This window comes from Lutra lutra, chromosome 1 (assembly GCF_902655055.1).
Source record: "Lutra lutra chromosome 1, mLutLut1.2, whole genome shotgun sequence".
NCBI classification, from domain to species: domain Eukaryota; kingdom Metazoa; phylum Chordata; class Mammalia; order Carnivora; family Mustelidae; genus Lutra; species Lutra lutra.
This window is the reverse complement of record NC_062278.1, coordinates 211784681-211806560: the sequence shown is the minus strand read 5'-3', so window position 1 is coordinate 211806560 and position 21880 is coordinate 211784681. Positions and strand designations below refer to the sequence as shown.

Genomic DNA, 21880 nt, shown 5'->3' with positions numbered 1-21880 from the left:
AAAGCAAGTGGGCGTGGCCTGATTAATACAGAAAAAGGACAGCCTGGATCAGTGTGGAGGCAGGGAACGGGAAATGACCGCCGACTACCCAAGCTACCGTTCAGCTTTAGCCCAATTCTCTCCCATGAGGTCCTGACTCCCACCAGGTAAGCCTCGGTAAGAGCACAGCACCTGCTCCTACAAGTTCCCAAACAGCCCCCTGCTGCCCAGGCCTGCCCCAGCTCTGCCTGGACGTCACTCCCCACCCTGTTTGTTAAATTAGCTCTGGCTCACCCTCTGTTCACCTCCTCCAGGAAGTGTGCCCTGACTTCCCCACCTAGCAGGATCACGAGGTACTGTAATGCTCCTGTGAGTTCCAAGAGAAGGATGAGTGGGGACCTTGTTCCCAGTCAAGCTACAAGTCAAGACAAACCCCAGGTAACAATGCTATGTGAAGCACCGACTACCCACTTCAGCAACCTCTGCAACTAACCCAGAGCCTTTAAGGTGGGGCTCAGAATCCACCTCAGCCTAAAGTATGAGCTGACCAGTCTGACTTTTTAAAGACAAAATTCTGGGTCCGCATCAGCCTCCCCAGAGCCCAGGGGCAAAAGCCAACTTACCAGTTGAATAGGGGTCCGACTTGTGGTGCCGGGGAGAAGGGTGATGCTGGATGACCTGCTGAGGCTTGGCGGGCTGTGGCGGCGGCGGCTGCTGGCCCGGGGGCGGATGTGGGGGCTGCTGGCCCGGGGGCGGGGGGGGCTGCTGGATGTGGGTAGGGAACTGCATGGGCTGCATGTGCACGGGCCGTGGGGGGGGCTGGTGCTGCTGCTGGGGTGGAGGCTGTGGCTGGGGGGGTGGTGGCGGTGGCTGCTGCTGTAGCTGCTGCTGCACTGAGGGGTGAGGTGGGGGGGGTAAAGGGGGTGGGGGCTGGGACTGCACCTTCACGGAAGGAAGTAGTGGTGTGGGGGGCTGCACCTTCTGCAGCTGCTGCAGGTAGAGCTGCATCTGCATGGAGGTGAGGGGTGGGGCGGGTGGCTCTTCGTCCTCCTGCAATAGCACTTGGGGGGGCTGAGCCATGGGGGGCTGTGGGAGAAGGGGTGGCTGGGCCAGGGCAGGCGACACGGCCGGGGGCCGGGCAGGCTTGGGGGGTAGGGCGGCAGCTCGGTTGCTGGGCCGCGATGGCTGCTGGGGCAGCGCATTGTGCAAAGCTGGAAGGACAGGATGGCGTGGTGGTGAGGCTCACAGCTTCTGCACCCTGTGACCCCAGCCCAGCATTCCTGCTCCATCGTGACTTCCTGCCGGTTTCCCTCCAACTAGTCATCTCACTCGGCCCTCTTCTGCTTCCCACAAATTCCAAAATAAGAACGGTTTCCAGAGAAGTCCACAGGACTGGGCTCCCGACCGCTGCCATTCTGCCCTGCGCTCTGCACCCGACCTTCCTCCCTTCCCTTCAGCTGCTCCCTATTTTCACACTTGCCCTTCAGATCTCAGTGTAGGTCTTCCCTGAATCCCCCAGGGGTGGGTGTGGCTGTGTGTGTGTGTGTGTGTGTGTGTGTGTGTGTGTGTGTTTGTGTCCCAGCATCTCCATCCTCAACCTGGAGCTGGGGTGGTGGCGGGAAGGGGGCGCACACATCTTTTTTTCCATATCACACAATGCTTGGCCCAGAAGAAACGAGTCAGTAACTTCAGTATCGGGACACTAAATAGCAGAGACTGTGCTTCGGGGGCTCACAGTGTCCTTAACAGCTCAGGGAAGCCAGTGACCTCCCCTTGGGAGGCAAGACAACTACAGCCGAGGTGGGGGCTCCACAGGTTGCCCAGAGAGCCTAATCACAGTGAAAGAGCAGGATGGAAGGGGGCCTCCCCACACCTCAGCAGGTGTGGCTGCAGCTCACCTGGAGGAGAGACCACCGAGTGCTGGTTGAGATGAGGTGGAGTGCTGTGCTCGGGCGGCTGGGGCAGGTGGGGGGGCAGCTCGGGCTGCGGCAGGTGCAGGATGGGCTGGGTGAAGTGGCCGATGGGGTCGAAGACGCTGCCTGGGAGCTGGGGCTCCAGGACGGGCACCTGGGCGGCGATGAAGGGCGGAGGCGAGGACTTCATCGTGGGGGCTGCCTGCGGTGGCATGGAAGGTGGGGGTGGTGGGGGCGGGGGCTGCTGCTGCTGCTGCTGTGGAGGTGGAGGCGGCGGGGGCTGCTGGGGCGGCGGCGGGGGCTGCTGGGGCACAGGGGCCGGGGCTTGCTGCATCTGCTGATGGTGGTGGTGATGGTGCTGCAGACAGACAGGCTGGTGTCAGGCAGGCGGCACACACCTGGGTACCCTCAGGGCCCACGAGGGCAGGTGGCCACTGCTCACCTACTGGAGGACACCCCTGAGACCACGTACCTTCTTCTGCTCCCTCCCGGGGTGCCCCTTCTTTTTTGACTTCGGAGCCATCTCTGCAGAGGGAAAGAGAAGGTGGTGAGGCTATGGGGGAGAGGACTGTGAGCTGGCCTCACCTCGGAGGCAGAGCAAAGAGAAAACATAGGGTAAGTTCAGGAGAAGGGTCAGTGATGGTGACTGGGCGGGTAGCTGGGTGCTGTCTGGGATGGGAGCCAGCTTCAGGAAAAGGGAAAACGTGTGGGGTGTCACCTACACATTTGCCTGCCGCTTTTCCTAGTGGGGGACATAGTGAAAAGCCTCCCTGCCAATTTCCAGACCACCAGCTGGCTCCATGAAAGGATAACACCCGGGCACACTGGGAGCTGAGCTACAGACACCTCCTCGCCCAGCGTCTCCCTACTTGCTGGTCAGATGCCACTATGGTGACCCAAGTGTCTGCATTCCAGCCCGCTTTGCTGTGGAACAATCTTGACATTAGAAATCATCACATCCATTTGATGGATTAGCCAAGTGAGACTCAAAGAGAAATTAAGGCACTTGCCCCTGTCACACAGCTACAGAGTAACAGCATGGTAGCCTCCAACTGCACTGCCCTCTATGCGGGCTCCTTCCCATCCTTCCAGGGGAAGCCAAGATGCACAACTGGGGGTGAGAGCATGCAGCGGGACTGACCCACGCCAAGAGGCCTGGCCGCAGAGCGAGCACTGTGGGGAGGGCAGGACGGAAACAGGCTGGTCTCCCAGGAATGACCAGCAGGAAATATGGAAGGTGCTCACTACCACTGGCAGCAAAAGGAGGCCACCAACCACTACCCCCATCCTCATGGGAGACCAGCCTCTGATAAGTCCCCGTGTTGGGACAAAGCCACTGCAGGGACCCTCCCTGCCGTGTGTGCCCTGGTCCCTCAGGGGCTGATGGTTGGTTGCTGCCATCGCGTGGACGCATCCAGGGTGGGCCTGCCCTGCAGAGAATGTGCAGGAGCCAGCACAAGCCCACCTCGGCACCCGCTCCACAGATCTGTGCTAACCATCTCTTGCCAGGTGTTTGCCCCTCACCAATACCAGCTGGTGTGCAAACCCCAGAGAGGGAGAGGAGAACCAGTCAGTAGTACTCATGGGCTAGGAAATGATGAAGTCACCAACCAAGTGGGAGGTGCGACCCATGGTGCCTTCTGAATTCCTGTCACCAAGAGACACCTCATGGCTTTGCCTGGCATTCCCTAAGCTCCTTGCCAGGGTTCCGGCTCTTGCTGGTGTTGGGAGGACACATGTTTTGCTACCTCCACTTGCAGCTGCTTCAAGGAGGGCCGGACTAAGCTTCTGTGAGGTGCACAGCCACAGCGTACAGTGCACTACCAAAAGGGATGAGAAGGGACCTCGTGCCCTGCAAGAGCTCACCACTCAATGCAAGAGACAAGACAGTGTGACAAAGACCTCAGAAGCTACAGACACACGTCCTCATACAAATGGGAGCAGCTGAGGATGTCTGGGACACGCGAACCATATGCCCAGCCTCAAACCTGGGCACTGGAGATGCCAGGATACAGGGTTCAGGGCACTTTCGGTCACAGCAGGAAACCAGGTGAGAGGAACACTCTTGTGGGTGGGACACATAAAAGGGAACAGTTTGAGTGACTTGCAGGATTAGGGCCATGGGGCTGGCAGGTGGGGGGTAAAGGAGGCTGAACTAGAGAGGTGGGAAGCCCAGGACCAAAAGGACCCTGTATGCGCTGGGGGAAAGCACGGTATACAGAGGCCACTGAGCTGAAGGGAGCAAGAGGAAGGGGCCGAGGGTCCCTCCAGGATGGGTACCCTCTCCCGGCAGATTCCAGTAACATACACTGAAGCTTGAGGCAGGCTGGAACAGCTGCTCACACACTGGGCAGGCCTTTGGGAGACTGGATGATCGGGAACTGGAGTAAGAAGGGGCCAATGGGTAAAGTCTGACCAGGAAAAGACACCATGTTGTGGGGAGACAGCTGGGGTGGCCTGTCCTCTCATGGCCCCAGGGAAAGCACTGTTTTATCCACCATAAAGGAGGGATGGTGGCTCTGAGCCTTCACTACCTCCCTGCAGCGGGGGAACAGAAAGGCCCACATGAACACTCATCGGGACAAAATGCAGCAGGGTCCCAGCAGCTCCAGAGAGCGGCTGCCTTGGGAAGTGTCCCAGATCCAGGTCTCCATGAGGAAGTGCTGGTGAGAAGAGGGCAGGCACAGACTGGGAGAACCAGTGGGAGGTGTATAGCAGACCTCTAGGACCAGAGGACACTATAGCGGCTGGCAGTGGGGACCAAGGGGTGCTGGAGCCTGTTTGGGACAGCTGCATCTGGCTCACACGGCCCGAGCCTCCTGTCGGAGTTACTGGTAGGAAGACAAGACAGGAAGTGCACAGCTTCACAACACACCAGCCCCAAGACACCCCACACAAAACTCTCTGGAAAGGGTTACATGAAGATGGCCTCAAGTACTGTGTGATCTTTATTCCATGAAAATCTTGAACTCAACACAAATTTAATCTTTACATAGGATAATTGTACAAAGAATTAAAACGTTTTTTTGTAAAATCTGATTAAAACACTGATTCCTCCCGCCCTTCCCCCACCCCCACTCAAGGGAAGGAGACAGGATTGAGAGAGTAAGGGCAGGGCAGAGCAGAGGCACAGGCCACCCACCCCTCTTACAGCTACTCCTCAGGCCCCTGCAGGCCGGCTGGTGTGTCAAGGCCCAGTTGGCATGTCCCCCTGCCCGCACACAGGAGGCTGCCAATAAGGAATGGGTACTGCTCTCTCTGCTCTATTACTGGGGCACTGGGCACAGGTGCCGGCTGAAGTCTAAAGATCAAGTTCTCTGACAGATGGAAACCCCATGGGCAAGGAGGCCAGGATCCACAGACAGAAAGGGCGCAAAGACCCTGCAGGAGAGCTGGCCTGTGGCTATAGCTGGTATGCACGAGTGTGGGAAGGGGTGGGGCAGCACACAGCCCAACACTGTGGGAATCCAGGCTGCCATTTGTTCCAAGACAGCAGAATCTTCCCAGAAAGACAATGCCAACAGCTTCCCAACTGTCCTGTGGGAATCTCCGGGCATGTAGCCCCCTGGCTCCAGCCAGGCCGAGCTGCACTGGGAACACATCAGGCACAGGCCAAAGGGCAGCTCAAAATAGTCTGTTTGGCAAATGGAGCTTGACTGGAAATCAACCGGCCAGAGGAACTTGCAAACATCACTGCAGGGCCCTGGAGGCTCTGGAGGGGCTGGATCTAGAACACAAAGCCCAGAAGAAGGGTCCCAGGGTTTCGGCACTGGAAGTGGCCAGTGCCCAAGGGCCTGCTGATGGTGAACTACACGTCCTCAAACTTGCTTCCAGCTCCAGAAGGCAGGCTCCAAGATGCCAGGAAATTGCTACAGGCCTTGAAGAAATACACACAAACTACACTTAAAAAGGGGGGGGGGGGCACTCCCTGAAACACAGATGCTATTCCTTAGGGGACTTTTCATCAGACAGTTTTCTGCTGAAATGCTGGATTCATGACCAAAAAAGGGCCATTATTTATTTTTAGAGCAAAAAATCCTGTTCAGCGCCTCTCAGAGGGCTTGGATGATGCGGCCGGCCCAGTCGGCCCTCGCCCTCAGGCTGTCATTATTCTAGGGCACTGGAGAATGGGAGGGAGCGCGCACGGGCAACACCCCTCAGAGATGTGCACGGAGCAGGCCGGAGGGCTTGGATGGTCTCACTACAGACTGGTCCAGTGCTCTGGGTTTGAGAGCCCTTTCGTGTCCACTAGCCCAGCAGCCCACCCCGCTGGGGACAGGAATCATGGACTCAAGGGCTAGGTCAGCTGGCTGTACAGCTGTTTCTCCTCAAGTGCCCCTCGGCAGGGACCCTCCTGAAAGCAGCTCTTGACCACTGCAGCCTGCTTCCGATTACTTGGGAGGGACAGGGAGACAGCACAAGAGGTACTTTCCCCTCTGTGACTTTAGGTGAAGAGGCCAAAAAAGCTGGGAAAATGCCCAACAGGCAACAATGGGAACAATGAAAACAGAAGGAAGACTCCAGGGGCCTGGGAGTCAGCTGTAGCTGGTGACAGCCTCCAGCTGATGGAGCCTCACAAGCCACCAGAGGGAGGGCATGCTGAGGGACAGCCCCGTGAGCTTCCAGGCCCAACCAGGCTTGCCCCGAAGGCCCCTGTTCCTCACTGGGGAAAACTCTAGATGTTAAGAGTATTATTCTTCCTTAGGCTGAATGAGACCTTCCCTGGCCTAACGCTATTTTAAGGTCCAGGAGAAAAGTGGTCAGGATTTAGACAAAGAGGGAGGGATGAAGAGAGAAAACATACTTGTGATGGGGCCTTGCACACGGAGCAGCACCACATGTATGTGTGTACAGGGGGGATTGTCATCACCCGCTGGGATATGCCACCCACCCAGAAGACCCCAGACGAGCAGGGGGGCTGGGCAGGACAGCCAGGCAGTCTTTACACAGGAGGCCCGGGTGGCCAGTCAAGCAGGCAGCCTTCCCGGAGGCGGGACTAGGCGTGTACTGCTGGACATGACTAATCCACCCCGGGGGACAGGCCCAGGGCTCTGAGGAATTCCATAACTTGATGGGAGTCCTGTCCCTTTCACAGAAGAAAATGGACTTAAGCTATAGCTTGCTGGGAAGGAATCTGGAACTGAAGACCGTTTTATTAAGAGTCCGTGTCCAATGATTAGGCAGGACCTACATAGAGGGAGAGAGAAACCAGTGTGAGAGAAATGGTGTGGAATATACCATTCAAGTCACAAGAACAGAAGAACCACAGACCGAGCCAGCCTCCTGTGCCCTGCCCGCTGACAGGGCACGAGAGAACAGTGCTGGAGCCTAGGAGCCCTGCCCCCTGCCTGGCCAGCCACAGGTGGCAACAGACCCACCTTCCTTTTACAATGGGCACAGTTCCAGCATATGTCTCCAAAACCACCCAGGGCCCTGTTTATGCTTCTATACAGAACAGCTGCTTCCAGTAACAAGTTCCATGTGCTCCCTGAGCGCAGGCTGGCATTTCCTTTCCTAAACGTCTTTCAACGTGAAAGGTGCCCTTGCCTGCCCTAATTGCCATCACTCCTGAAGACCAGCCAGGTGAGCCACACCCATCAGGCACCCCTGACTCTAAGCCTATCCCCACTGGATCTGCTTTTCTGCACACTGTCCACCTTATGCAGGTGATGCCAGCCCTTCCTCAGGGCCTAGACAGAGGTAAGAAAATCCCCCAGAAAGGGGCTTTGGAGTACCGGACCTCCAGCAAACAGCCTCATTTCTGCATTCCTACAAACCCCAAGAAACCACCATCACCACAAAAAACAAAAACCACCAAAACCACCCCTCCAAAACAAAAACAACACACTCAAATTATAAAAAGAGTAAGCAATTATACACACTGTGTATAACTGGGGAATTATCACCGGGGAAAAAAAGAAAATGAAGACAGGCCGAGGAGCAAAACTGTCCTCCTTTTCCCAGGGCATCAAGTGTGTTTCCCCTTGGTCGGGGAGGGGCATGGGGCCCGTTCCCACCCACACAGCAGAGCGGATGCCTCTATTAGAGCTACGGATGCAACCAACACTGTACTCCCATGGTCTTCAAGTGTGTGCGTGGGAAAAACCCACCCACCAGCCGGCCTACCATTCAGAGCACATTCCACAAGGCTCACCCTCACCCACGAAGCCCCAGAGTCCCTCCAGCTGTGACTCCTGCATGTGGGTGTATGAAGGGTCACCTGACCGTACAGGCAGACCAGCTATAGTCCCATCCTCCAGGTCTCCTCCTATCTCCACTCCACCCCCACCCCTACCAGAGGCCTCTCCCTTTTCCCAAGGGTAAGTGTCACACCCTTGGGAGCAGACAGCAGCAGGCCCCAAGATGGGACTGGGACCCAGTCCCTCAAAGACCCCAGGGGCCGGAAGCTGAGGCTGGTTGTCTGGGAAGAACGCCCCATGGCCTCTGCCTGCACTTTCCGGCTCAAATCTTTCCAAAACATCAAGCATTCCTTTTTCCCCTGGAGCTATTAAGAAACACCCACGTTCTCCAATCCTGGGAAAAGGAAACAAGGAGACTGAAATAGCTGGAGTGTGCTCCCACTGCAACTATAAGACCAGGCCCAAATCCAAGAGCAATGCCCATACCTCCCCGAACCTGTCCCAGCCCAGGTAGCTGGGGTAGGAGGGTGTGCTCCTAAGAGGGACATGGGCTGTGTCCACCCTGCCCAGAAGACCTGTAGATGGCACGTGGAAAGAGTCCATCATCAGCAATGTGATGGAGTGGAAGACCGGACAAAGAGTCCGAGGACATCCCTCTTGGCCCCACAAGCCAGGCAGACATGATCCCAGCATGGGTGATGCAGGGGAGGCCACAGCTCTACCCACAGCCCACCTGGGATGGCCATGAAAAAGTGGCATTTGTATCCCCCATCCTATCCGAGTACTAAACCCTGAAGCAGACTCAGTCATCAGCCAGAACTGAAGCTCAACAAAAGACCACAACCCAAGCAATAGCTGGGTTCGGATGACGTGTCAGGACCGCCCAACAGCATGCTTCTTGGCATGCGGGCGGGCAGGACAGGATAGATGGTGGCCTGGGAACGCAGCTAGAAGTCCAACCCCACCTCCCCATCCCCCAATCCCCAACTGTGGGAGCATCGCCTCCCTGAACTACAGCTTGGCCCCACAGACCAGGCCCATGCCCTGAGGAGCCCATAGCATCCTTATCTATGAAGAGAAGCCATGAAGGGTCTATGCAACCCCCTATCCCCATCAAGCCCCAATTTCATGCCTCTGTTTGGTTTCTTTTGGTGATTCATGTCTCTGGGCCTTGTCAGCAGAAATGACCCTTACTACAAGTGACAAAAATAGGCTCTTTCAGGAATTTCGGCTCCGGTCCAAATGGAAACACAAGAACGAGGAGGGCAAAACAATTAAGTCCCAAAAGACCAAAGGAAATACCTTCAGTGCCCCGCACCCTGCTCTATGCCCACTAACTGGTCACAGAAATCAGGGCTGCCTAGCTCCAGGGACCTAGCTCAAGCAGCTGCTGGAGGAGCTGCCCTAGAAGTGAGTGCAGTTTCCTGTGTGGGATAGGGTGGGGGATGGTTGCATTCAGTGGTGCGGGGGAACAAGCTCCCACTTTGGGGCTGACAGTGTCTGAGCTCTAGGGCACAAGCACAGGGTAGAAGCGCTCAGGTGACCTACACCAAAGCTCTCCAGAGCACACAGATGGAAAAGGAAAAGCCAGGACCTTGAAGACAAATGGGGGCCTCCCAAGACGCAAGGTGGGGAGGGTGCCTGGAAAGAGGGATGAGCCGGAAGCAACAGAGCAAGCCACTGGGGCCGAATCACTGGAGCCTGGGAGCCTAAAGGCTGGCGGCTCGGAGACTGTAAATCTCACCCTCCTTCCCGCCCAGACAGCTGTTCCCAGGACTCTCAGATTACTTGTTGCACAATCTTTCCATTTCTTTCAAAGGGGGGACAAAAAGGGAAAAATAATCTCAGCAGTCCGGAGCTGCCGAAGATGCCGTCACAGCCATCCCACAGCACAAGGCAGGAGGTGGGTGCAGGGCACTTAGGAGCCCAGGAGAACTCCCTCCTCAAGCCAACATGACCCCAAAGAAGAGCTTGGGGATCAGGAACAAAGGCCAAAGTCACAGACTTGCCATCAGGACCTAACGGTCGGGCGCCACCATAGGGCCAAAACAGTCTGCCCTGGGCCAAACCACACTGTTTTTAACATTCAGGTCTCCTGCCAATTCCAACCTTTGGCGTTTTCTTTTGGCCACACAGATCCTTAGGAGAAAATGCTATGAAACCCCTAGTAGGAGCAGCCTGCTAGGGGCCACAGGAGGCGCAAAAGCCCAGGGCAATGGCAAACCCGAGGCGTGGCTGGCACTGGAAGTGAGAAGTCAGTGGCCACCAGGAATGCTAATTGGGCCCAAGAATATGGCCATTCATCCTACTGAGGGCAGAGGGCCCTGGCTTGGGGCCAGGCCTCCCTGGCAGGCATGGGCTGTGGCGCTCCCTGCTGGTTGACAGATTAAAAAGCCATGGTGAGGGGGTGGTGGTGGTTAGGAAGAAAAGGACAAAGGATGGAGACAGGAGGCCACAAACTGCCCACAGCTGTCTCTGCATACAACAGAGCTCAATAAATACAGAATATAGCTTAATGAGTCTCAGTTGAACCCCCTGGAAATGAGGTGGTCTACAGAATTTGGAGTCCTGGAGAAGCCCTTAGCCTACCCCAAGGCAGCCCTCCAACCCACTAGGGAAGTTTGGTACTCTTTACCATAAAAATGACAAGGAAGAATGAGAAGACCCAGAAGCCCTCCCATCCTCCGCTTCCCCGAAACGGAGGCAGGGGGAGCAATCCTCACACTTCCTTGGCATGATCAGATCACGTTATTTTCATGAACTGATTAAGTGGGGCTTACTGTTTATCTCCAGTAAGAATACAATGCCAGACAGGGGGTAGATCTATGAAAGAAAACACCAGGGGTCTTTGTTGCCCAAACACGTTTCCCACTGTGGATACTCAATACTACAACCTGCCTGGAGGGGCGTGCCTAAGGCCCCAGAGCTGGCTCTCCAGTGGTCTGCAGACTGTCTGCTCAGCTGATGGAGTAGACCTGCCCAGGGGCAACCATGCTCACCCAGGCACACGTGGCCAGCTCCACCTCACAACACAGGCTGGGCGCCAGGCTTCTTCTCTAGCCTCTCCTCCGGGCCAGTGTGAGCACCTGCCTGCTCCCCAAGAATAATCAGGAAAGTACACATCTGGAGGAAAAGCTCCTCTCCCTAACACCATGCAGCTCTCAGCATCTGCCTGCTCTTACTCGCTCCCACCCCCCACACCGAAGCTGCTGCTCAGGCTTGGGGGCGGGGGGTATGTGGCGCTCTGCTAGGGCACCAGGGGGCACACGTGCAGGCCCATGAAACATAGAGGAACCGTTAGAGGTTGCAAGACACGGTGGTCCAAGTGCATGCACAGTAAGGAGCAGCCAGTGCAGCTGTGAGCACCCTCTGGGGAGAAAGGTAATGCCCTGAGCCTAGGTGACAGCAGAGGCGATAGCAGACTCTGTCACACCTGCAAAAGCACATCCCCTGAAACAGCCATGCTGCATGCGACTGAGACATCAGGAAGACCGTAAGACTGAGCACGGTCACACTAAGGTCAATGCCACCACCTGGGCCCCAATACCCAAAGTCCTCACCAGCAAGCCCCCAAGCCCCCCAGGACTGTGCAGTGTCAATACCTTCAGCAACTTCTCCTCAGGGTGCAGGGTCACCCACTGCCCCAGGGAGAGGGTCACCATGGCGGCCCAGAAAGTTCTTAGGACCACCATCTCTGGTCTCTAGCAGCCTGAACACGTGACTAAGCCTGACACAGGCAGGAATGTGACGAGTCACGAAGGAAGTACACCTAACCTGTTTCGGAGTCTTCGCTGTCAGAGGAGCTGGACTCGCTGGTGCTCTCTGACTCCGAGGACGAGAAACCCTTCATCTTGGAGGAGCCAGCAATCACGTCAACTTTCTCAGCTGTAATAAAGCAAAAGGGACTGAGTCAGGCAGGGCCCTGATCGAGGAGGCTGCCGCTGGCCACAGACACACCCCAACAGCCTGCAAGAAAGGCCAGCAGTGAGTTGGTGGCTTGTGAGCCAGAAGGGGCTGCTACCAGTCCCGTATCTCCCGTTGGTAAACTGCTAGCCTACTGCACGTCAGCCAAAACTTGGCTGAATACCAGAATTTTCAAGCGACCCCACAGAATACCTTGTGCTGGGTTCCTCAGAGAGTCCAAAAAAGGCAGGAGGGGATTCCCTAACATGAGCAACTGCTGGGGCTCCCTCGGCTACTTCTCAGGCAGTAGGTGAAGGTGACCCAAAGGAGACATGACAGCAAAGACAAAGTAAGACATGAAAGAATCCCAGGAGTCCCGAGCACCTCAGCATGTAGACCGAGGGCAGAACGTCACTGGGCAGCAAGCACACCATGGAAGGGCCCGAGAACCCCAGGAAGCAGTCCAGGCTGAGAGAGGCTGTGCATCACATTCTGACGTGGATCCTAAGTCCTACTGGTCTCAAGACAAAAGCTGTGAGCTAAGACAAGGCATTTCTAACAGGAAAGAGCTGCCTGGCAGAATGTTGTGGAAGGAACAGCAGGCAGGACAATGCTGACCTCCCCCACCCCCATGCCTACTGCAAAGAGGCGGCAGCGGGGGGTGAGTGACTGGCACTGGGGGAGGCTCAGCGGCAAGAGTAAGAGCCGTGCTGCTCCGGGAAGGGGCTGCTGAGGTGCATGAGCAGGGGGGGAGGTGGAGACTCAGGTCGGTACCAGTCAGGAGGCCAAGAACAGCACCCACAGTCCAGGGTCCAGGGCAATGTCACCACCCCCACCCCCCGAGATTGCTTTGCTTAGAACACAGCTTTTATAATTGGAAAAACAGCCTGCAAAGGGAGAGGGCCACGTGTGGAAGGCAAAGTGAACTGTGGCTAGCCTCCTCCCTCTCGGCTGGGATGGCTAAAACACACCCTGCTCCCCCACCCTGGGGAGCCCAAGAGCACCTTGAGGTTTCCTTTTCTTGCGCAAACAAGAGGTCACATAGCGCTCCAGTTCTCGCAGGGTGGACGGCTTCAGAGTCTCGAAGTCAATCTCGATCTCATCAGGGTTGGAGTTCTTGAGGGAGGGCTCTCGTGACTGGATGATATGCACCACTCGGCCCAGCTTCTCACCAGGGAGCTTGTTGATGTCCAGGCTGAGCTGCCGCTTCTCCTCATATGACATGGGCTTGCACTTGTCCTCCTCCTCCGACTCGTACGCCGGCGGGGGCTTGCTCTTCATGGGCGCTGGCTCCTTCTTGCTACGAACGGACGATGCAGGAATGTGAGGTACGGGTGTCCTGGGAAAGCCAGGCACCCATTCCTCCACTTGGGGCTTGGTGGACAGCTTCCACACCCCCACCCAGAAGCCTTCAAGGGAAACAGGGGAGGCTGTTATCAGGAGCACCCGTTGGTGACAGACTGCAAACCGTGCCCTGGTCCTCGCCTTCCACTCCATGCTACTTGCTATCCTCCTCCCTCCTTTCCCAAACACAGTGGGTGCCAAAGATCCATCCCAGAGGAAAGGGCAGAGAGGCGGCCTCCCTACCCACCATGGCAGGCAGGGGGGTCCCCACCCAAGGTACACCGGGGAGGCACAGACCTCGCATTGCTGTTGCTGCTGTTATTTTTCTTGGTCTTTTTAGGAGGAAGTTCCTTGGCTTTACTCTTCTTATTCTCCTCTACTTCCTCTTTCTTTTTGTGCTTTTCCTTTTTCTTTTCTTTTTTGTCTTTCTCCTTTTTCTTTGGTTTGTTCTGCTGGGGCTGGGAGAGGGCTGCAAGCTGCTCGTGCACGGCTTTGAGCTGTGGAACAGACAAGCAAGACACACACCCCCATCATCCTGGTCTCTGTGTGCACCCCCAGGTGTAAGGGAGCGGGGCGGGGGGAGCACATGGAGAGTGCTTGGCCCTCAGCCTTGTGACCTGTTGCCTCACCAAATTTTCAAACTGCCCGTGCCCACCCAGGCCACAGATTCCAAGGGTGGCCAATGTCCTTCTTTGCCAGGGGAGCTGGCATCTATGCCCATCTATGACCATCCAGAAGGAGGGTGCCTAGAAGGGTGGCCCTGATCTCTGGCCTGTAGGGCCCCAGGAGAGATGGATATCCTGGCTCTGGCTCCTCCTTCCAGATACTGGAAGGGTCTAGAAGCCTCACCTCTACCCAGAGAACAGCCACATCTCCCCAACAAACACCTATGTATGTACAACGGACTCCTGAAAAACGTAGGTTTGAACTATGCAGGTCAACTTACATATAGTTTGTTTAGTTTGTTTTTTACAATCAATACAATACTGTAAGCGTATCCTCTATTGCTTACGTTTTTTTCACTTTATTAACAGCTTACTTTATTATTAAGAATACAGTTCGTAATGAGCGTAACCTATAAAGCATAAGCTCATCGGCTACGTTACAGGTAAGGCTTCTGGTCAAGAGCGGACTACTGCTTAAGTTTTCTGGGGGAGTTAAACATTATACACTGATTTCTGAAGCAAAGACGGCTTCACACTGCTCTGTGTTTAGAATGCATGTGCACCTGGCACAGGGAGACCAGTGGGAATCCTGCTCCTGCTGGAACTCCCCATGTCATGGAGACCTGTGGGGAGAGACTGACTGCCCAGTCCATGGATTCTGGGGGACTGCGAATGGGGCCGCCTGCATCCTCACCTGTTCCTGGAGCTCTGCCAGCCGCTGGGCTCGCTCCTCTTCAGAGTCATCAGTGGAGCTGTCGCTATCCGAGGAGCTATCACTGCTGCTGTCGCTGGACGAGGGTGGGGCCACCACTTTGGTGGGGGGTGGCACCGCCGGGGAGGACACGGCCACAACAGGCTCCTCTGGCTCATCTGGCATCTTGGCAAAGCGCATCTCGAACACATCCTGGTGGGGGAGAAGCCATGCCCATGAGGGCTCCCAGGCATGTGTGGCAGGGGGCTGCCTGGGATGTGGCTCAGCATCACCACAGCCTCCTTGGCTGCTAGGGTTGACTCAAGAGGAAGTAAGCAGGAGGGTCAAAGAGGGCTGGGCTGATGATGATCCCCCCTACTCTGCCCACTAAGGCAAGGGGTGGGCCAAGGCCCCTTGCCAGCTCTTCCAACACTCCTCACGAATTTCACTTCGAAATGAAATATGCTCCTGCCATGGCCTGGCCCCCATTCCCCAGGAGAGACAGCCCAGGTATGTACATGTGACCCAGGTCACAGGTGGCAGCTGGCCCACTGAGGGTGGCTGCTTGGGGATTGGAGATAGATGTCGGGTCAAAGGAGGGACCCACAAAGAGTGCCCTAAGGCTCTCATCAGGTCGGTGCTTACTCAGCACTTCCTGAGGGACCCTTCTGGATGCCAGGGCCAGGCACCAAGCAACAGCAGTGAACAGAACAGGAGCTTCTACACACCTCGGGGTCATCCTCCTGCAGGAAGTGGGTGCGTTCTATAGTTCTGGACACCATTCCAGGTGAAGGAAACAGCACATGCAATGGCCTAGCCCTGCAGTAAACGTGCCTGGCACAGAGCCAATATCCAGTGAGGCGACTGAGCCTCTGCTACAGTGGGCACATCTGCGTCCGCCTCCCCACTCCTCAAATCACCTGCAGGGCATGTAAATGAGCAGAGCCATGCCACTGGCTGAGGTGTCTCCAGGGCATGCCCGGCCAAGGTGGGAAAGTATAGGAGAATGGCTATAGGGGGTGCGGAGAATGGGCTGCAGGAGGGAGTTAAGTCTTGTGAGGTGCCAGTGACCCAAGCAAAGGTCCCAGGGCTATTAAGCACAGGATCCCTTGATGGGAGACTGAGACCTTCCAATTCTAAGACCCAAGAATCTGATGGTACTCCACGTGGGGTCACAAAGCCTGGAGGCAACAGCTCCGCCTGGGCACGTGGGTCCGTCTGTGCTGCCTCGTCAGCCAGCTGGTGGGTCCCTTCCTACCCTGAGGGCTCTGGGACCATAAATCCAGTAATGACTCAGGACAGAGGATAGCAGTGAAGGGAACACAGCTACCTTCCCAGCAGGATGTTAGGACCTGCTTTAAGCCCGGAAAACGTTTGTCAACATGTCATCTCCTGTAAGAAGGAGGCCTTCCCCAAGTGTGAGTCGATACTTCGGAGCAGCATGGCCCAAGAGGGCTGCAGGAGGAGCAAGCTCCAGAGCTGCTGTGTCAAACAAACTAGGGTCCACTTGACAAAGCTGGCCCTAGAAACCTCTCCTTGTATCTCTGGAAACACAGCTTCAGGTTTCCCCGCCCCAAGGCAGCTGGGAATGGTGATCCCGGCAACAGAGTAGGTTTGTCCACAACTGCAGTGCTGTCCCCTCCACCCAGTTCAGCCTCCTTCAAGGCAGCTCCTCCTCCCAGTAAGGTGAGAACCTAGACTGCTGTCTAAATGGTTCTGCTACCAGACTAAGTACTGAAAGGGTAACGCCTTTTTAATTCACACAGAAATAAATTCTGAAGCAGGTCTGAGGGCAGTGGAGAATTACACATCCAGGGGATGAGCAGAGACTGTCACTGCCCAGGCCGCCGAGGAGACGTGCCCCACAGTGCCCTGGATATGGGCAAAGCACAGGATAAAGGAGTGTGCCTGAAGTGTCAGGACCCCACCAAGGGAGGAGAAGGCGAAGCACGGCCAAGTACTCGGTGTTGCTGGGATATGAGCCTTTACTAGGTGGGAGCTGCCTCATGCCACTTATCTACGTACATCCAGCCTCTCCGGCCAGCTGCCAGACAACACTACCCGTGCCACAAGGACATCCTGCTGCTTCCCAACACGTTGTAGCTGTTGTGGAAGGGGGGGCGGGGGAGAACTCATCCTGAGGCCTCCTTCCACTTCAAGGGTACTCTAGGGCCCTGCCATTCCAAGACCATAAACAGAGAAGAGCAGAAGATAGGAGGCCAGGTGGGCTGGCTGGGAAAGCACTGCAGGGCCTGCAAGCTGGGTCTTCTGGCTTCCTGGACATGCCCAGCTACAAGGCCTGTCCTCCTCCCATCTGCTCTGGCTCCAGTGGGGGACATCCTGGGACATGTACTTTGGCCTGACTGCCAGTGAGCCAAAGACTACTGCAGAAGAACCTTCCCAAGTGGCTGAGATAGGCTGGCACTTGCCGGGGCCTGTTGTATGGTAAACACAAACGATGTGCTCCCTGCCCTCAAGGAGTGAACGTGAAAACTGTAAAGTGCTCTAAGTGTTAAGGTGGAAACAGAAAGAGGGTGGCGGAAAGCCTGTGAGAAACCTGAAAGCTCAGGATGAGTGGGAGACACGATGCCAACAGCTACAGAGATCTAGCAAGGATGGCTCGAAGGAGAGAAAGGTGTGACTCATGAATCCAGGTGCTCATCCCGGTGGCCAGCTGGAGAATGGGTGGAAAGGGTGTGCAGCCAGGCAAGGGGATGCTAAAACCAAATGAAACGCACCTCGGCCGAAGGTCTTGTGAGGGAGGACAGTGCTGGTGAGGGGCAGTGAATAGCAACAACCAGCATTTTCTAGGGGAACAGGGGCTCAGCCTCCCATACTAGGACTGGTAAGGTCTCCGGGTGGAGCCAGCTCTCCCACCTATGCCATCGCCTCCACCCACACTAAGACTCTAAGCATCAATCAGCAAAGCACGCTGGTTTCAGAGCATGCCTCTCCTCTTGCTAGAATGTTCACTGGGTCACCTACTCTGGGCTGCATCAGATTCATGGGGAAGCACACCCCACGCCCCCTCTAGATAAGCCAGCTGCTGGAGTGCCCAAAGGTCAAGAGGGGCCAAGTCTGGATGTGGCTGTGGGGCGTGGCCATACCTGGGCATACCAAGGCCCAGAGGATGGGGCTGGGGGTGGTGGTGAGGAGAACACAGGCAGTGGCAGGCCACTAGGTGCCAGATGCTAGAGATGCAGCCATGAGTGGACATCCAGACACATACATTTACGCACACCTCAAAAGTTTCCTGCCTCTGAGATCTGATGCAGGATATCCCAATGCAATTTTCATTTTTCCTTGCTGTAAAAATAATTGTATACCACCTTGAATTTTCACTTCTTCTTGAAATATAAGTCTGGTGATCTACAGGAGTACCAAAATATCCTAAGTGATTCCTCACTTCATGACACAGCAGTGGAGAGTACCACCAGCAGCTCTGGGCCTACCAGGTAGGCTGGCAGGCCTTAGCCCAAGCCACCCTTGGGCCGAAGCAACCCTGAGTCCAGACACTCCTGGCTGTCTCTGTGACCGTGGCTGCCAGGTGGTGGGATGTGAATTTTTTCTAAAGGCCTGGACTTTAGAGACCAGAAGAAGAAAACACAGTGGATCATTTTCCATATAACTTTTCTGGTAAATCTCAGTCCCTGGACACAATCTACTTAAGAAGAGGCAGGTCTAACACCTCTTAAGGAGGCAAACAAGGGACAGGGACTTTGTTGCTCCTCCTCCCTCCTGGACAATCTAGCCATCTAAAGCATGCTGATCCAGGAAAGCTTAGAAAAGAAGAGGAAAAAGCCTGAAATGCCACAAGCACAGCAACTCCCTTCCAGACAAGAAGCCCTTCAGAGCAACTCTGCACTTGAAGCAGATACCTCTACCTGCCTTGTGGCAATGGAGAAGTGACATTACTTCCAATAACACTGCAACTCACCCTGAGGTGGGCAAAGCAGGCTAGGGGCAGAGGCAGCCCCGTGCCGAATGGCTCCCAGGCACTGCCCCTGCCTGAAATGCACCCTCTTCCAGGGCAAGGACCTCATCTAGTCCAGCCTGGTGTCTGCAACAAAAATGTCCAGGAAAAGGGTATTGTATGGAAAACAGCTCGGCGCTCTTGCTATGGGTAAACCGCATGTTTGGGCCATGTTCATGCCACTCCCGGGCATGAAATGAAGAAAAACCAAAACACTTCAAACGGGCATAGAAATTGGAGAGCGTGCACTGGAATATACTATTCTCTTTTCTGTTCTTTTTAAAGTAAAGTAGCTCAGAATAGCAATCTTGGTGCTTAGAGAGAACTTGTTTTGGTTTAGCTGTTTGCAAAAGGGCAAATAAAGGGTATGGGTATAAATCTGGGCAAAAGCTATTCCCTTTCCCCAGTCCTCACAAGAGGAAGTTGAAGACAGCTCTGAGGGCACCACTGCCACCTGGTGGCCACATGTGAGAATTGACATAAAATTATAAAGTCTGAGCTCCTTTAAGGATGGGAAATGCAGAAGTAAACAAAGGGCAGCTTTGTGAAGAAATCAGAGAGCACCAAATTAAAAGCCACCCCCCCCCCCCCGCAATCTGGGAGAAAACAAACAAACAAACAAAAAAAAACACCTCAGCGGAAATAAGACCAAAAAACAAAAGCAGAAACTGTAAGAACATTTGAGGCTGAGTGTGCCATTAAAATAACAGCCAGGTTCATACTAGTAATAAGTTTTTTTTAATCTACCATAAGAATTTCAGGACACACCCTTCGAACCAAAGGTGGCCCAAGACCCAGACCACGGGCCAAGTGAAGGAACAGGAAAGACCACGCCTTGGATACAGTGTGTGGAGGTAGGAGACACTATGATGGTGAGTCTGGGACAACATGTGGAGCTAACAGCATTAGGAGGCAGGTAAGCAACAGGGCTCAAGCAGCTTCTGAACAGAACAGAGCCACAGATTGCCAAAGGCAAGTCCTCACTTTTGCCCTGAAAGCACTCCACAGATGGCCAGGAAACCCAGGTGTGAGGAACCACCGCTCACCCAGCCTTCATGTAGGAGTAGGACAGGAGATGTGCAAACTGGCACTGGGCTCCAACCAAACTGCCTGCCCCCTTGTGATGGCAGGTAACCCAGCCCAGGGCCTGCCCTGACTGAGAGCAGGAGCAACCCAGGGTCTTGGGGAGAAAAGGCCGGAATTGTTTGTTTACATGTGTAATTTTAAAGAATTTTTTTCAAAGTTATATAAAAGTACTAAATATAGATTTTATTCTCATATGCTGTTTAAAAGACTTTATTTGGGACGCCTGGGTGGCTCAGTTGGTTAAGCAGCTGCCTTGAGCTCAGGTCATGATCCCGGCGTCCTGGGATCGAGTCCCACATCGGGCTCCTTGCTCATTGGGGAGCCTGCTTCTCCCTCTGCCTCTGCCTGACATTCTGTCTGCCTGTGCTTGCTCTCTCTCCCTCTCTCTCTCTCTGACAAATAAATAAATAAAATCTTTAAAAATAAATAAATAAATATAAAAGACTTTATTTATCTATCTATTTATTTATTTGACACAAAGAGAGAGCACAAGTAGGCAGAGAGGCAGGCAGAGAAACAGGGAAGCAGGCTCCCTGCTTAGCAGAGAGCCCAATGGGGGGGCTCAATCCCAGGACCCAGAGATCACGACCTGAGCCAAAGGCAGAAGCTTAACCCACTGAGTCGCCCAGGCACCCCTATTCTCCATATTTTTAAGAGATTTTTTTTCCCTTTGGTAATCTCCACACCCAGTGTAGGGTTTAAACTCACGACCCTAAAATCAACAGTGGCAGACTCCACTGAGTGAGCCAGCCGGGTGACCCAATTCTCCCTTATTCTTTTTTTTTTTTTTTAAGATTTTATTTATTTATTTGACACACAGAGATCACAGTAGGCGGAGAGGCAGGTAGAGAGAGAGAGAGAGAGCAGGAAGCAGGCTCCCCGCTGAGCAGAGAGCCTGATTCGGGGCTCGATCCCAGGACCCTGGGATCATGACCTGAGCCAAAGGCAGAGGCTTTAACCCACTGAGCCACCCAGGTGCCCCCAATTCTCCCTAATTCTTAACCCTTAATCTCTCTACCCAAAGATAAGTACTGTTGAAATCTGGGTACATTTTTCCTTTTTTAAATGGAGCAAAATGAAGTTAGTTCATACATTATGTGGTCATCTGCCCCCCTCCGTTCCACCTACACTTGCTTGACCGTGTGCACTGCCCGGCTCAACCTGAAGGTGCCACAATCCCCAGTGACAACCATAAGGGAAATGTGGCCTCCCAGAATGCCAACAAGCAGCTACCCTACAGCAAGAAGGCAAAAGACTTCAAGGCTCCAGTGAAGACGTGCCCACAGGCAAACAGTTACTTCAGCTCACAACTCTGTCAACGTGACTACTTTTTAAGAGTGTCATCCACCAATGTGAGACAGGTCTGTTTTGTGGAGACACACTGGGCCATTCATAGCACTTGCATTCTTCTTGGCCAAGGGCAGCGAAATGCAGTTACTGGGCAGGGGACTTTCAGTGGGACACCCCAGAACAAAACCCCAAGTACCCAAGACCCAAACTAACCACCCTGCTTTAATTATAATGAAATAATCTCAATGTAAAATGACATGTCAACCTGACTTGAGCCCAAAACAACATGGCATCATACCAAAGCAAAAGAAAGATATAAAACATACAAAGGCCCATGGAGATCTGGCCTACCCAGGACTCCAGCCTGCCTACCACAGGATGTTGTGCTCAGAGCTTCCCCAGAACCTTACCTGGAGCTTGCGGGCCATGGCCACCACCTCATGGTCAGGAGGGTTGTACTTGTAGCAGTTGGAGAACATCAATCGGACATCAGCACCAAATTCCTGAGCATCACGGTACTCACGGGCCTCCAGTTTAGACTGAAAAGACAAGACAGGTCCCTTGTTGGTTATGTCTGCCCCTGCTCCAATGGGGATGTGACACCAGGAGAGCTGTCTGTAGGAGCAAGTTGGCTTCTCAGTGGAGCAGAGGAGAGGTCATCAACACCTTGGTTCTTCTCATTGTCAAGTGGACAAGGAGACACGCAAGAGCAAATCTCAGGGCTGGGAAATGCCCTGCTACCACCCCCACCCACCCTGGTCACTGTGATGGGCTACGGGGAAAGAGGACACAGAACAAATGGAGAAGGAATTTAAGCCAGACTATAAGGGGAGGACTAGGACCAGTTCTGACCTGACATACACTTGTCTTGATGACACAGAACAGGACACTGAAAA

At 54.6% G+C, this 21880-nt stretch overlaps 1 protein-coding gene and 1 long non-coding RNA gene across 8 annotated transcripts in view; one reads left to right on the top strand and one right to left on the bottom strand.

The window, feature by feature from the left end:
- The window catches only part of BRD4 (bromodomain containing 4), a 93563-nt gene that overhangs the window by 5413 nt on the left and 66270 nt on the right, over window positions 1-21880 (bottom strand). For 6 of the 7 annotated variants that reach the window (XM_047699429.1, XM_047699438.1, XM_047699448.1 and 3 more), the window contains 8 exons: window positions 21395-21523; window positions 14639-14848; window positions 13577-13776; window positions 12940-13235; window positions 11807-11917; window positions 2365-2417; window positions 1878-2250; window positions 603-1190 (listed from right to left, as the gene is read on the bottom strand). In XM_047699429.1, coding sequence (XP_047555385.1) covers window positions 603-1190; window positions 1878-2250; window positions 2365-2417; window positions 11807-11917; window positions 12940-13235; window positions 13577-13776; window positions 14639-14848; window positions 21395-21523 — 1960 coding nt within the window. Of the gene's footprint in view, window positions 1-602; window positions 1191-1877; window positions 2251-2364; window positions 2418-4827; window positions 7080-11806; window positions 11918-12939; window positions 13236-13576; window positions 13777-14638; window positions 14849-21394; window positions 21524-21880 lie in introns of those variants that run through there. The other variant, XM_047699475.1, reaches the window with a different exon arrangement.
- On the top strand, window positions 70-2897 carry LOC125083283 (uncharacterized). Its single transcript, XR_007122233.1, has 3 exons — window positions 70-146; window positions 294-417; window positions 2677-2897. It is a non-coding gene; the product is annotated as an uncharacterized LOC125083283 (long non-coding RNA).